This window comes from Pipistrellus kuhlii, unplaced genomic scaffold, assembly GCF_014108245.1.
Source record: "Pipistrellus kuhlii isolate mPipKuh1 unplaced genomic scaffold, mPipKuh1.p scaffold_m20_p_9, whole genome shotgun sequence".
NCBI classification, from domain to species: domain Eukaryota; kingdom Metazoa; phylum Chordata; class Mammalia; order Chiroptera; family Vespertilionidae; genus Pipistrellus; species Pipistrellus kuhlii.
This window is the reverse complement of record NW_023425595.1, coordinates 62,334,080-62,350,689: the sequence shown is the minus strand read 5'-3', so window position 1 is coordinate 62,350,689 and position 16,610 is coordinate 62,334,080. Positions and strand designations below refer to the sequence as shown.

Below are 16,610 nucleotides of genomic sequence, written 5' to 3'. Positions count from 1 at the left end.
ATATTCAACCTCCTGACTATGGAAGGCTGGATGGCAGGAGGGACCTGAGGCGTTGGGGAGAAGGATGGAAAAAAGAAATCCCAGCTCCTGCCTATAGGACTATGCGTGAAAGAGCCCGCTTCCTCGGGCAGGCTGCTCCAGGCCGCGTTTTGCAGGCGGCCGCATCTGCCTCCCGGGTCTCTTACCTCCTTGATGCTCGGCACTATTTGTGGCCGGCGTGGTGGAAGGACACAGTGAGGTTCTCACCCCCGCCCTCCGCCCCTCGCTCCCATCCCGAGTTCCATCAAAGCGAAGCCGGGCCAGCGCAAGGATCTCCGAGTGGCGAGTGTGCTGAGGCTGGGACTGTCACTCATTCTCCCCTCGGCGCGTGAACGCAGCTCGGCGGCCGCTGGCAGGAAACAGTTCTGCAAAAATAATCATACTCAGCCCGGCGATTGTCTGCCTCTAGGTCTGTGGCTCCGACGCCGTCCACACTCGCTGCAAGCAAGGAGCGGGGGACACAGAATTGACCGCGGCAAGAACAACCCTTCCCAGCCAGCAGATTACAATGCTGCAAACTAAGGATCTCATCTGGACTTTGTTTTTCCTGGGAACTGCAGGTACATTTCAAAAAAAATTATTCTTCTTAATCCGAATTGATCATTGCCTTCGTCTTCCTACTGCTCTCCCGAGGGGCACTGCTATTTCGGGTGTTTTTTGCAGAGAATGCTAAGGGAGCTCCTCTCAGTGGAGCCGGGGAAGGAGCGCATCGCCCTGGCTGGCTGTCCTGCCGAACCCGCGCCCTGTCTGTCGGGCTGCGGTGGAGCCGGGCTGCCTCCCCGCGCAGCTAGCGCCCCGCGCCCCTCCAGCCGCCCGCCCGGGCGATGGAAGCGGAGCCGCCGGCTCCCAGGGACACTGCGACTGCCCATCTCCATGGGCAGCGCTACTTCCCTGATGGCGGGCGGCAGGGGATGCTGGGGCTCCTCGGAGCCACCACACAGGCTCGGGTTCCTCAGGTCAGGGGCTTGTCAGCTGGGGCTTCGGGAAAGAGTGAACAATAAAGCCCGGGGTAGCCACTCCGATCGTTATTTCCCCCCAGGTCTAATAAAGTGGGGCTCCCTGCCCCCCCCCCCCGTCCTCCTCCCATTGAGGGGCGAATAACGGTTTGCAAAATGGGGCGACATAGGCGGAACCTCAGGGCTGTGTGGCCATCCTTGCACCCCGATAGATATGACGTTCGTTTTTATTTTTATTTATTTTTTTATTTGCCAAATTGCTGGTTAGTTGCAAAGCCTGCCTTTGCTCCGGAGCTTGGAGGGCTGGGAGGGTCGGCGCCGCGTTTTGACAGGAGGAAGTGCGGAGGGGCGGAGGGCGAGGAGGGCGTGAGCCGGGCTTCCCGGTGTGTGTGCGCGTGTGTGCGCGCCCGTGTGCCTCCACACGCACCCAGGGCCCCGCGTGCACGGGTGCGAGGGAAGAATGGCAGGTAGCCACCCGCGGCGTCTCGCCCCAGTCTCTCCATTCTTCGGGCGAGGCTCCTGGTCCCTGCGAAGTGCGAACAATAGGGAGCTGGGGAGGAGGAAGACAGTAGCTATGCTGCCGCGGGCGGGGAGGGGGCTGCGCCGCCGCCCTGCGAACCTCCGCGGCCGGGAGGAGGGGTCCTTTCATTGGGGGTGTTTCCTTCTGGCCCCCCTGGAAGACTCTCGTGTTCGTGCCCACCCTTCCCTCCAGCCCCTCCTTCTCCCTCCCCAGCCCAAGGTTTGCTCTGGGGCGCTGATGGACGGGGAGAGGGAAGAAAGGAGCGGGCGCCGCAGAGAGCTGGGTGGGGTGGGCGGCATCCCGGGCGGGGGGCGTGTGCGGGGAAATGCCCTCGGAAAGCCCAGAGGATGGAGTGCCAGGTGCCGCTGGAACTGCCCCGAGCCCGCCACCGCGGAGCCAGGCCGGGGAGAGCGGGGCGGGCCCGAGAGCACCCCGCACGCCCCCTCCCCGGGAGGCCGGGAGCAGCGCCCGGCCGCCGCCCCCCGCCGCCCGGTGCCTCCCGCGGCGGCCAATCAGAGCGGGGCTGGCTGGGCGGGAAGCCGCCAGAGGCTTTTATTGCGGCTCGGCGGCGGCCGGGCGCTGCCAGGACGGTCTCCTGGTGCTCCAGGCTAACGGTCTCGCTCACCCCCTCTCCCCCCCCCCCCTCCGCAACCTCCCGCCGGGAGGAACCCCGCCCTGCGACCGGCCCCCCTCCCACCCGCAGCTTCCGTGCAAATAAAATGGAGTCTAGGTGGTCACAGGGGGGTGCTTGCTCACTCCGCGTCTAGCGGCCGAATGGGAGCATCCCTCCCGCCTCCGCCGGCGCGCACACTGGCGCCCGGGCGCTCTGGCCGGAGCGCATCCCCTCCGAGGGCGCGGTGGCCGGGGGACCGACGCGCCTGCGCTGACCAGCCAGACCCCCGGCCCGGGCGCCGCTGGGGGCGGGGCGGCGCCGGGAAGGGGAGTGGGAGGGTGGGAGGTGGAGAAAGGCAGCCAGCTAGAGGCCAAGCCCAGTTCCTTGGTCCCTTGGTCCCGCAACCACCTGATTGGGGGATGCTCGCAGCATCCCTTTTCCCTTAGTGCGCCTGGGTCACTATGGCACGACCTCCGGAGGAGAGCGTGTTTCTGGGGCCTCCTCCCTTCTAGGTGGGGACATGACAATGGAGCCCTCATCTGTGGTAGGTCCCTGGGGGGTCGCCAGGCCTTTTTTTCCATCATGGCGATGGGTGTAATGCTAGCTGTTTGGACCCCCAGGGAGGGACAGCGGCACGCGCCCAGGGAATTCCAGGCTAGGATGCTCTCTGCTGCTGAGGCGAGGGTGAAACCCCGACCCAGGGTCCCTGAGAGTGTCCTCATTCCTGACTCCAGGACCAGGAGGATAGGAAGAAGGCAGGACGTGAAACACGCACAGCGTTGCTTAACAAAAGAAGTTGAATGGTTTCCCAAAGAGAAAGACGGTCTCTCCACGCGCTGCCTCTGACACATTAGCTGCAGGGTGTGCTAACTGAATATATGGAAGAATCAGGTCGTCTGGCCCTCTCGTATTTTGGTGTCTTCTGGTCTTGAGGAATACAGGGAAAGGTTGTGGAATTACAGCAGTTCTGGATATTTTCTGGATTGAGTGAATGACCTGGCATGGTTAAGTCATATCTTTCTTTTATAATTTTACAATCTTCTGCCAATTGAACTTGCAGGAGTCAAGGAATGAATGGGTCTGATTTTCTAAGGAGATAGCATCAAAATAAGAACAAAGAGTACCCATGCTACGTTATAAAAATAGCTGGTGCATATATGGTGAGAGGGTTTTCATGCCTCTCACCATATAAAGGCACACATCAGCAGTTTGCAGTGAGCACAATTATGGGGAGCAATATTTTTTTCCTTGATTTTCATTTTAAGATCAGAAATGTGTCTTTTTGAACAAAATTTAACTGAATGCAATGAAGCCATATTTAAGAATGTGGAAAACCTTTTACAACTCTATCCAAAACCCGAAAATGTTAATTTTCCTTCAGCAAATATTAGCATATATTAAAATATTGACAATACCTTACACTTTATTTAAAATTCAGTAGAGTTAAACAGAGAACATAATCCAGACATTGTGGAAGTGTGGCCTGCCATTTATTTAATAGTTTTTGAGTTACTCTTCCCAATGCAAAGCTACCAATTGAACTAAGTTTTCATTAGTCTAAAACTTACTTTTTTTTTAATCCTCACCAGAAGATATGTTTGCTGATTTTAGAGGGAGAGAGAGAAACATCCATGTGAGAGAGAAACATCGATGAGTTCTCTCCCTATGAGCCCTGACCAGATCCAACCTGAAAGCCATGTATGTGCCATGACCGGAAATTTGACCTGAAACCTTTTTATTTAGGGGAAGACGCTCCAAACAACTGAGCCAACCGGTTAAGTCAATTTTCTAAGAAGTTCTCACTTCCTTCCCCCAATAGATTGAACTTGTTGATTTCTTTCCAGATAACTTTACTTAAGATCTTTATTATTATTATTGTTGTTGAAAGTATTACATATGTCCCCTTTTTTGCCCCATCAACAACCTCCAGCCAACTCCCAACACCCACCCCAGGCCCTCACCATCCCACTGTCTCCATCCATGGATTATGCCTATATGCATACAAGGTCTTCCTTTGATTAGCTCCCACCCACTCTCTTCCGCCTTCCCTCTGAGATTCCGGACTCTATTCCATGCTTCCATGTTCCTGGATCCGCATTCGCTCTATTCATCAGTTTATTTAATTAGATTCTATATATGAGTGAGATCATGTAATGCTTTTCTTTGTCTGACTGACTTATTTCACTTAGCATGATACTCTCCAGGTCCTTCCATACTGTCTCAAAGGATAAGAGATTCTTCTTTTTTACTACTGCATAGTATTCCACGGTGAATATACCACAGTTTTTTTATCCACTCATCTACTGATGGGCACTTAGGCTGTTTCCAGACCTTAGCTATTGTAAGTTGTGCTGCTATGAACATAAGGGTGCATACATTCTTTCTGGAGTTTCAGGTTTCTTAAGATATATTCCTAGAAGTCAGATCACTGGGTCAAATGGCAGTTCCAGATTTAATGTTTTGAGGAAACTCCATACTGTTTTCCACAGTGGCTATACCAGTCTGCATTCCCACCAGCAGTGTACTAGGGTTCCTTTTTCTCCACATCCTCATTAGCACTTGTCATTTGTTGATTTATTGATGGAGCAATTCTGACAGGTGTGAGGTGATACCTCATTGTCATTTTAAGTTGATTTGAGCATTTTTTATGTCTCTTGGCCATCTATATGTCCACTTTGGAGTAGTGCCTATTTAGGATCTTTGCCCATTTTTTAATTGGATTGTTTGTCGTTCTTTTGTTAAGTTGTATAAGTTCTTTCTATATTTTGGATATTAACTCTTTATTGCATGTATCATTGCCAAATACAGTGAGCTTTCCCATACAGTGGGTTCTCTTTTCATTTTGTTGTTGGTTTCTTTTGCTGTGCAGAAGCCTTTTGTTTTTATGTAGTCCCATTTGTTTATTTTCTCCTTAGTTTCCTTTGCCCAAGGAGATGTATCCTTAAACATATTGCTATGAGAGACATTTGAGATTTTGCTGCTTATGGTTTCTTTTAGGATTTTTATGGTTTCACAACTTACATTTAGGTGTTTTATCCATTTTGAATTTATTCTTGTATATGGTGTAAGTTGGTGGTGTAGTTTCATTTTTTCAAGAAAAACGATTTTAAATATAATAATATTACTTGCAATAAACATCAATATTTCAAGGAAGTGTTTTTAAATATAATATTACCAAAATTGCATTAATATAGTATAATGTCACAAAAGTTATAGGAAGTATTAAAAATCTGCAAATAACAGGATTACTTCTATTATATTATATTCCAAAATATTTTTTCCTCTGGCTCTATTTTTGTTCATCATTTTATCTTGTTCATTATATTCTACAAATGAGTGAAATCATGTAATATTTATCTTTCTCCTACTGGCTTATTTCGCTTAGCATGATGCTGTCCAGGTCCATCTATGCTATTGCAAATGGTAAGCGTAGTAGCATGGTATTCCATTGTGTAGATATATCACTGTTTTTTAATCCACTCATCTGCTGTTTCCAAATCTTAGCTATTGTAAAGTGTGCTGCTATGAACATAGGGGTGCATATATCCTTTCTGATTGGTGTTTCTGATTTCTTGGGATATATTCCTAGAAGTGGGATTACTGGTTCAAATGGGAGTTTCATTTTTTTTTTCTAAGTATCTGTCCAATTTTCCCAACACCATTTATTGAAGAGACTGTCTTAACTCCATTGTATGCTCTTGCCTCCTTTGTCAAAAATTAATTGAGCGCAATAGCTTGGATCAATTTCTGGAGTTTCTGTCTGTTCCATTGATTTATATGCGTGTTCTTGTGCCAGGACCAGGCTGTGCTGTTTTGGTTATTGTGGCTTTGTAGTATAACTTGATATCTGATTGTGACCCCTCCAAATTTGTTATTCTTTCTCAAGATTGCTGCAGATATTTGGACTTTTTTTTTTCTATATACATTTTTGGAGTATTTGTTTTAGATCTATGAAATATGCTGTTGATATTTTAATAAGGATTTCATTGGATCTGTAGATTGCCTTGGGTAATATGGACATTTTAATGATATTGATTCTACCAGTCCATGAACACAGAATATTCTTCCACTTGTTTATATCTTCTTCTATCTCTTTTTTCAATGTCTTGTAGTTTTCCGAGTACAGGTCTTTTACCTTCTTGGTTAAGTTTATTTTAAGTATCTTAATATTTTTGCTGCAATGGTAAATGGGACTCTCCCCCTCCCCCCCCCCCTCCTCCTCTTCCTGAGAGTTCATTATTGAGGCATAAAGAAGCCAGGAACATTTTTTTTTTTTAATAATGCTAGAATAGCAGGTGGTTTCTTTGTTCAATACAGGTGGTTTATCCAATGCTCTGTGCCAATTAATTGAACTACAACTGTGTTGATTTAACTGGTGACTGTTTCTTGGGCTTTGTAGTTCAAGAATTAAAGTAATTATTTAAAAATATATGGTGTGATGTACTTTTCACAAGGGCTCTCTTTGGGCGTTTACCCAAAGCAGCACTGAGAGTGAGAAATTAGTCTCATGGATCCCCCCAATTCTAAGAGTTTTGAATAGTGCTTCTCTTTGGAAAAATTTGTCATTAAACCTCAGACAGGTAACCTGTAATTTAATGTAAGTAACCTATACTTATATATTTCTGTCACAGGAAACAACGCCTTAATTTCCTTACAAAATAAATAGCACCATTTTGTCATTTCAAAGCGAATCTTTAGACATGAGGGATGTTTTCTTTGCTACAGAACTCAGTTTCTTAAATTATAGACAGCATCTTGTCAACTTCACGCTACTTGCAATGTGGATTTTGGTGTTTCTGACCAACCACTTAATTTTTTAAGGCGACACGGTCTCTATTTAAAATTAGTCTGATGAACTCCTTATATTTACATCTTCAGTGTTAAAGAACCTGACTGAAAGTGGCTTCAATGCCACTGGCCGACCTCCAGAGATATTTTACAGACAGCCCTCCCTGTCTTAGTGTAAAGGAGATTGACTACCTATTGTTAAAAAACAGTTTGAACTTCCAGTGCTAATACTGCATTTGTGATAGTGGAGAGCAGAACCAATTGCCAGGGAGGGAGAGAAAGGGGACCACACCTGCCACCATCAGTCTGCCGAGTGCAGTCAGCCTGGAAGGAGACAGAGGCATTTAAAAAGCTTCTCCTGTGCTATTTAAGTATTGAGATTTTTAGAACACAGATATTTCATGGTGTCAAAATAAATGTTACTGCGAATTCCTTAATTGACTTTTGTAGGTTAGTAATCTCAGGAACACATAAGCTTAGGACAGCCTGGAACTTTAAAAGAAATGGCAGCAAATTTTAGCATTTTATTAGTTTTAAAAATGGGTTATATTAGATGGAATTGAAAGCATGAATCAACTGGCTACTTAACAATAATGGCTATTTGAGCTTTGAATAATAATAATAATAATAATAAGACTAAAGTTACAATTCCTGTAGTTTAAAAGGAAGGCATATGAATAAAATTCTCAAGAGAATTTTATGTCTTTCTTGAAGTACTCAGCAAATCTCTGCGGAATATTGTAAGAGATGGCCTCTTGGGAGGAGGGAAATGCCCAAGGAATTCGGTGACCGCTAATGGCTAGGCCTCTTTGAGGTCCAGTGTTTTTAATATGAGAAAACAGTGTGGTGGAGCTACTATGGATAGTGCAGGTGGATGTACTTACTATTGCGGGGCAAGGAAATCCAGAAACCAAGCTGAAGATCACAGCTTTTTGTGTCATTAGCTTTTGATACCAAACCTTAAAACCTTTGCGGAGGTAAATTATTTGGCGTTGCCAGCGGTGCCACTATGCCCTTCCAAGTCATGGTGCTGAGTGATGTTCCTCAGCTGAAGACACTCCTTAGGAGGCCGCTCTCTGGTGCGGGTCTCGGTGCCACATGTCCACCTTTCAGGCAGTTTCTACACATTACTCTTAAGGCAATTAATCCTATTTACACACAGACACTGAGTTAGGGGTTTCAGTTAGGATGCCACACTTTTCCTAAAGTGTTATTCTATCTTCTGAGCAGTAGGGCTACACTAAAAGGATAAATCATTTGGTTTACCTTGTGTCTGTGTGTTTCTGAACAGAAGGCTTCAATATACCAATGTATTTTTTTTTCTGCCAGCTATATGCAAATATGTTTTCCTTTCACTTCTCAGTTATGTGGCTTGAAAGGCTTCTTCCAGAACCTGTATTCTATTCCATACTCATGAGGACTTTTTGATGTGTAGTTGCAAACACTGGCAACATCTGACCCTATTTTCTATCCTGTGTCATTCTTGAGACCTGTATAGTAGTATCTGATTACCTCATCATTTTGGACTATTTCTAGTAATGTCACACTAAGATTATGTCACATTAGGTAACAATCAGTTCTTAAAGAGTTGAACAAATACGTGTATTGAGTGCCAGCTTTTTATCTTTAGCTCTGGGGGGAATGACAAAGGACTGAGATGACATTATTTCTGCTGTCAAGGAGCCCTAGAAGTCGTACAGGATCAAGGGTGTCCGACAGGTTTAGGTTGATAGTCCAGCCACGTATATCCCTTATGAGCTGTCTGATCTTGAGCAAGTCAATTAGTCATTTAACTTCTCCAAGTTTCAGTTTCTTCTTCTGTGAAATGGGAAAATTAGTAATACCTACTTGTTAGAGTTGTGGTGAATATTTTAGAGCTCACAGGACATTGGCACATTCAAGCTGTGTTTATTAGCGAGAAAGAGGGATGTATGTGGATTTAGAAAAATAATTATTCAGATAGTGCTTTCTTTGTGGAAGGACTTAAAATGGATATTACAGGAACATGATTTCCTCAATGATTAGAACTAGACTTTAGAAATCACTTGTTAAATGTGCCTGCACTGTCTTGTTGGTTATGGATACTTTAGAGAGAAAAGTGGTCTCATTATACTATTGAAAGTCTTTAATAAGCACAGGGATAGATCTAGGTTGCATAGGTCCTGAAGGATATATGATTTTGAATGCCCTCTTTATGGAAAATAAGGCAAATTCATTTGCTTTTTGTAAAATTTAGGAAACATGACCATGAGAACGCACTGTCAGGTCCCTGTCCCCAGAGCCTTGAGAGGAGCCATGCAAGGGAGGGGCAGCCTGACACCGTGTGTTGGTCTGCTGGGGTCCACTCGCTTGAAAATCCAAGCTGATCATTCCAGCTTGTTAGAAATGGGTTGTTTGAGTAGTGCACTGAAGACTAGAATAAAGTATCAACATAAAAGTTTTTAAAAGAAGAAGCTATTCAACCTTTATTTTACCGAAAATCTTAAGTTATTTCTGAGGTGATTTAGCATTTCTCACCACTGGTAAATGTAAATTACTATCTGGCGTAAAATAAATAAATTGCTCTTATCATTCAAATGTGTCAGATGTAAGTGCCCTATCGATAGGGCAGGAAGCAATTTCACCAACTAAACACAGATGATATTGGAGTAGAGATCAATTTTATTTTAGCTCTCTAAGAGGAGATAACCTGGATATGTAATGCCAATAATTATAATCATCACCATACAACTCACAGAGTTTTTGATATGCATATAATTAATCTTCATCTAATTTATTCAGTAATATCTAATGAATACTGGGTGCTGGGTGCTGGGGATATGGTGGTAAACGAATTACATAGTCCCTATTTTCATGGAGCTTCCAGTCTAACAGTGTGGAGGAACAGAGACATCAAACAAGTACCACACATATAACTATAATTCATATTCTGATCAAAACTGAGGAAAGGAATAGGGTACTATGAGAGATTATCAGGGGAAATTCATCTGTGACTGGATGGTTGGGGAGGTGAGGAGGTACCATTGGAAGAACTCTGTGAAATGGGAAGGACTAATGGTATTCTGATGTTAACGCATGATTAATTGACTACTTGATTCAACAAACACTGAATCCCTACAAGCATTCCTGAATGCCTCCATTCAGCAAAACTTCTGAAATCTTAACAAGGTCAGACAGTTTCAGGAATTGTGCTGGATTTCAGCTGATATAGTCCAGTAAGATTATGTCTCTGTCTAAAGCTTGCCATCTAGTGTGGGAGGGAGACAGATTACACTTATAAATAGAGACATGAATACATGTCATTGGAGCACAAGGAAGGAAGCAATTAACTCTGGTTGGGACTCCCCCGAGCTGGAGCTGGGCGTGGGGTGAGAGTTTGTTTTCACTAGATGGAGCAGGAGGAAGGGGTGACTCAGGCAGAGGTAATACCTTAAATTGTGAGCACATACACTCCTTCTGGGGAACAGTGTCAGGGCCAGAAATTAGAAGAGAAATAATTCTCCAAGGCCAGATTGTGTGAAGCCTTGAAATAGAAGCTGTGGCTGAGAAAGGTTAAGTGACTTACATAGGTGAAGCTGGGGCCATAACTTATATGGGTTGGATGCAGTTCATCCTTTTCTAGAATTGGGGTCATTTGAATACACATAATATCAGAATAAATAGTGAGCACATGTGAGTTTGCTTGGCTTCTGGACTGAATGAGTCCAACCAAAGTGAACAGGGTGAAGGGACAATATCAAGAGCTTTGGAGTCTGATGGGTCTAGGTTGAGTCCACTAACTGTAACTGATATTCTGCAAGTCATTTCATTTCTGAGCCTAGTCCCAATCTTGAATATGGGGATAATGACACTCCCTTATGGGTTTTAGTGAGCTTAAGTAAAATCACATATTTAAAACAGTATATGTAGCAGGTACAAAATATCTACACTAATAAAAGAGAAATATTAAAATTGACTGTCACTTTACAACACCCACCAGCCAATCAGGAGTGAGTATGCAAATTAAACCAACAAATATGGTGGTGGCCCAGCCCCGCAGCCACTCTGGGCATGGAGCAGCCAGGCAGGGCGGAACACCTGCTATAAAGGGAAGGGTGGGGAGTGGTGTGGGGGAGGGGGGCAGAGGAAGCTACAGGAGTGGCTCTCTGTCTGGAATGAAAACTGAAGGCTCCAGAGGGAAGATGGAAGGTGGCGGCCAGAGGGAAGGCCTGGGTCCTGGGTGCCGGAGGAAAACCGGTGCCAGGAGCCAGGGGAAGGAAGGCCTATTGCACGAATCTTCATGCAACGGTTCTCTAGTGTTCTTATAAAATGTTAACCTGTAGTAGAGATTAATTACTGAAAAGTTGATTAAACAGGTTTCCTGTGAATATGATGTGTAGAATTCTGTTTGGAGGCTGAGGGGACAATAAACTTCCTGTTTATTGATCCTGTTGAGGCTTTCAGAGGGTTGGAAAGAAAGCACCCAGTTGGTTCAGACAGTTAGGGAATCATGAAAGGTACCACATGAATAAGTACCTAAAAGAAGGAGAACGGTATTAATTGTGAAAATTGGTTAGAAAGGCCAAAATCATCTTGTTTGGTTTTAATGTCCGAAAACAAGGTGTGGAAGATGTAGTGTTTGATCTGGACATCATGAGCATGGGATAGATAGGGAGAGGAGGACCTCTTTCTCTATAGGAAGAGGTGAGTCTAGCTGGGTAATTGGAATTGAAGGGCAATTAAAGCAGACTAGCTATTGGCTCAAGTCTTATTAAAATCTTAAATGCTAGACAAAGAAGAGGCATGTAGCTGTAAATGTTAGAGAAATCATTTATTAAAATTTACAAGTGTGGTCAGTGATATCATTTGAACATCTGCTGTGCTAGGCTCTGTGTTTAATGCCAGCTATGAATTAGCAGGGAGAGAGAAGTAGGAACAAATTGGTAGAGATTACTGCAGTGCCTAAAGGGAGTTTTGGTTTTATAATATATAGCAGCCACTGGACAAAATAGTGGGTTAGTTAAGGATTTTTGTTACATTATCTAAGGTGGACTACGTGATGGAGAGCCCAGGGACTGGGAAATAGGGGAATCTGTTAAAACTGGTTTGTAAGCCAGTGAAATCTAATGAAAGTCTCCTGCTTTGTGTGGTAGGAAGACTTGTATGCAGGGAAAGGCCTAGATTAAAAAGATTTGGGTTCAAGATTTGGCTCTGCTACTAATGAACCAAGTGTTATGTAAAGTACTTCATCTCTTTTTTGAACTGTAATTTCTTATTTGAATAGGAGAATAAATCAAATAAAATAATATATGTGAAATGAATTACAAACCAAAATACTTCACAACTAACTATACCTTTTATTAATAGACAGATAGCTAAAAAGACTTACACAATCAAATTTTATGTACCAGAGGGCCTTGTTAAAGAAATTAAACTGTGATATGTTTTATAAAGCAGGTACTTCTGAAAAGATATAGTTTAATGGCTTTGGATAAGGATTTAAAAAAAGGCACACAGCTGAGGTGTTAGAGATGTCAAATCAATCAGTAGGGATAGTTGCTAGTTCCAAAATGGTCTGAGAGAGAAAAATATTTTAAGTTACCAACCCCCAAGGATGAAATAATCATGGTACTGTCCATATGATGGGGGAACTGAGATAAGGGATAACTTTGCATGTAAGATGAGTAGCCTCAGTTTTACAGACATTAGATTTTAAAAGATAATTGAATATTCTAGTATCTTTACTTGAAGGTCAGTATTTTTCAGCTGTTGGTAGAGTAGTCTATTTAGTTGGCTTCAGCCAGCATTACAAAAGAAGAAAGGAAAAAAAGGATGGAATGGAATAGAAAAAAGAAAGTAAATCTTATGTAGTAAGAGTAAGTATTGTTTTGTGAAACATTGTTGACCAGATTGTGATGGAAAACATATGCCTTATTTATGGTTTGAGTCAAAGGAGTTTGAAAACTACTGTCATCGATGGGGAATATAGGGCTAGAGAGGGTAAAACAATCTGCAGTGCAGAGAAGGTTCAGGATTTGGAGAGAGGGAGATATAATGACAACAAAAGTGCTTACTGGGCATATGTACGGTTTGCTAGCTGTAGAGAGCAAACCAAAAAAAACCCCAAAACTCGAAAGTACAATGCCTTAACCTCAAAGTCACTGTCTAGCAGAGATGAAAAGATAACTAGTGCATCAGGCAACATCTAGAGTCAAATACGTGACTAAGATTTCAGAGGCAAGATAAGGATTACCTGGGCACCAGGAGCTGCTGGAGAATTCTTCCCGGCATGAGAATTGAGGAGATTTTAGGAAGATCCAGCTCTGTACAGAAGAAAGGCTATTTGGGAAGAAGCAGGAGAGAGTCCTGCTAAAGAGACCAGGAAGACTGAGAGGCAATAATAGTCTATAATTTTATCTTTTTTCCAGGGAGAGAAACACCATGAATTACAATCAGAACATTGTGGAGTCTCTGTCACACCCAGAAGTTTTTACGGTGTAGTATTTATGTAGCAATTAGAGTGGTATCTTGTCCATAATTCAGAAAGTGTATTGAACAAAAGGAGGAAACCAGAGCCTAGTGACATGAATGTCTAGGTTAGAGAAGGATGATAATGTTAAGTAAAAAAAAATTGCAGTGCCCTAGCGGGTTTGGCTCAGTGGATAGAGCATCGGCCTGCAGACTGAAGGGCCCCAAGGTTTGATTCCGGTCAAGGGCACATCCCTGCGTTGCGGGCTAGGTCGCCAATGCGGGGTGTTCAAGAGCCAGCTGATAAATGATTCTCTCTCATTACTGATGTTTCTATCTCTCTCTCCCTCTCCCTCTCTAAAATCAATAAAATATATATTTTTTAAAAGTTGCAAATAAATGTTTTTATAAGCATAATCCCAATTTTGTTTTAAAACATCTCTTTCAATGTTTAAGACTAAGAGAAGATAATTTATTCATATTATGACCTTTCTAATTACATATATTGCCTTTGTTCAGGTTTTAAAACAAATAGGACAATAAAAAAGAGATTAGCAATAATTAAGGTGGTTAGGAGTATAAAGATGAGACTCCAGTAGGAACTGGATTTATTTAAGAGGAGTGTGGTGCTCCTGGAGGCATTTCAGTTGGATAGTGAAATTCAAGTAGTTAGAGTCAAAGACAGGAAAAGCTGAGATCCAGGGGACTTGACCAAAATGAAGTGTGAGCGAAAGGCTTCACACTGAGGGCCATCAAGGCCCATGTAACTACCAGTGGGAAAGAGCCAGTAGGAGGGAAAAGGCAATTTACAGACCTTGCAAAGGACAACTGGATGGGTTCACGTGAGAGGAAGTGGACAACAGAGAGGGTTTCTCCCAGAGGTTTCATTTACCATGTGAAAAGATAATTTCTAGACACAGTTTTGTCTTCTTGTATCATTGCCCATGATATTCACACGTTGATTTCTATGCCTTTTAAAAGTCTTCCTGCAGTTTGTCCTGCTTGTCACATGTTGGGTGCATTGCTTAGATCCCACGGACAAAGAAGTGGAAATGGCAGTAGTTGATTGCTTTCCTAATGTTTTTTTTAATTATTATTATTATTCACATTTTAACTGTGAGTGCCCATTCTGACTGTGGATGAGGCTGCCAGTCACCAGTTACGGTAAGTTGAAGTTACACTAGAACTGGATTCAGGGTACAATATGACAACCTTCAAGATCTACTTTTGAGTCTTAATTACAAATTCTCTTTTGCTTTTACATTATATTTTATTTTCATTGTTAGATTATTAAAGATGTCCCCATCTCCCCGATCACCGCCCCCCCTTCCACCCAGACCCTGCTCTCCCTTCCCTTGGCCCTCACCAAGGAACTCTTACTTTTTGCAACAGCATGGATGGATTTTGGGATTATTGTGCTAAGTGAAATAAGTAAGTCCGAGAAAGACAAATCCCACATGACTTCACTTATATGTGGAATCTAATGAATAAATTCTTTTACTTTATTTTTTTAAAATATTTTTTTATTTATTTTCCGCAGAGAGGAAGGAAGAGGGATAGAGAGCTAGAAACATCAATGAGAGAGAAACATCAACCAGCTGCCTCCTGCACACCCCCTGCCGGGGATGTGCCCGCAACCAATGTACATGCCCTTGACTGGAATCCAACCTGGGACTCTTCAGTCTGCAGACCAACGCTCTATCCACTGAGCCAAACCGTTTTTGGCTTTCTTTCTTAATCCAGTATTTCCTTTTGGTATTGCAGAGGCAGTGCATACTGGGAGGGGAGGAGGCATAGGCCTTTGTCATCAAATTTGCATTTTGAAAGGTGGCTCTTCTGATTTCAATGACACTGAACAAGTTAATCTCTCCAACACTCAGTTTATTTGTCTTTGAAATAGATATAATAATACCCAGCTAATAGTGTTATTAGTGAGGAGGAAATGAGGCAATTTATACAACTGTCTGGCACATAGTAAGGTCAATAATGTTCTTTCATTTCCCTTCTTTCTCTTAAAGTTCACAGCGAAGAGATGTACAATCTGTGTTGCTTTTAAGTATTGATTGTAATTAGAATGACATTTTTCCTGCTTATTTTTCATTTTTGAGAATGAAAGGAAGATGAGACCATGAGTCAGAAATGCCATGGCTGGTTGCTTAGCTGTTTTACTTCCTGTGAAAGCAAAGTCTAGTAGATCTTGATTTTGAGAAAAGTAGAATTTAAAAAACAAGTTGACTTATATAGATTCTACTTTCTATTTATATAGAGTTAAGAGTAAGCCTGTCAATTTGCCTCATAAAATTTAGTAATTTAAATAATAGTTGTTGCTAATGATCATACTGGTGACACTTTGTTAATCTGGAAGTCACTTATCTGGCAACCTTTATACTTTAGAACATAAAGAATGAAGAATTAAGGGAAATTAGCCTCTTGATAGCCAAGGTAGATATCCCAAAGTCCATGCACTGAAACGAAGGCACCTGACTCATAGGTAAGCCCTTAAACCTCTATTCAGAAAGAGTCCGTATATCCTTAATTAATTTTCAAGTTTCTACCACATCTATAAAGACTCCTATCTTTAATTAGACTCAAGGAAACATGACTGCTAGTCCAGGTATATTGACAGGAAGAAAACTTGAGTGGATGGAAAAATCATGCAAAGCAGATGCAGGAACACAACAAGCATATCAGTTTTAGCCATTTAGTATCTATTTTAAAAGAATGCCAAGGGAGTGACTATAACATACTGCGGTATAATCGGTGTTCATAATTAAACTTCACTTGGAAGAGCCAACTGTGGCTCATTCAAGGAGCAGGCGACAATTACATGCATTCATTTCTTGAGCATGTGTCTTTTGTGTACAGGTACTAAACGAGGTATGACGTTAAGGAATCATTGGAAAAATAAAACATAAACATTAGTACCATTGGCTTCACCAATTGCAAGTAGGAATGGAAGAGGTAATGAGATTAGTGTTACTCATCTGGAAAATTCACTCATGAGACATTCGAATTTTTAAAAATTTAGGACAAAGGAAATATATTTAATTCTTATGGAAGGGTTTTGTTATATATAGCTTCTGAGTTTGGTTTGAAGTCCAGAACTATGTATTTATCATTAAGAGAAGCTGAGTCAACCAGTTTTTCTCTTGTCTGCTAAGTTATGTCTTAAGATTAAAGTTCCTAACTATTCAAGCAATTGGAATTCCTTTTTTCTTGATTTTAATTTTTAGTTTTAGCAAAATAA

The 16,610-nt window shown here is 42.6% G+C and overlaps 1 protein-coding gene across 20 annotated transcripts in view; it reads left to right on the top strand.

The window, feature by feature from the left end:
• The first annotated feature begins 226 nt into the window (after positions 1 to 226).
• The window catches only part of NCAM1 (neural cell adhesion molecule 1), a 310,094-nt gene continuing 293,710 nt past the window's right edge, over positions 227 to 16,610 (top strand). For 5 of the 20 annotated variants that reach the window (XM_036428055.2, XM_036428053.2, XM_045578004.1 and 2 more), the window contains exon 1: positions 234 to 599. In XM_036428055.2, coding sequence (XP_036283948.1) covers positions 548 to 599 — 52 coding nt within the window. In that variant the 5' untranslated portion in view covers positions 234 to 547. Of the gene's footprint in view, positions 600 to 16,610 lie in introns of all 20 variants that reach the window. The other 15 variants (XM_036428056.2, XM_036428061.2, XM_036428059.2 and 12 more) reach the window with 7 other exon arrangements.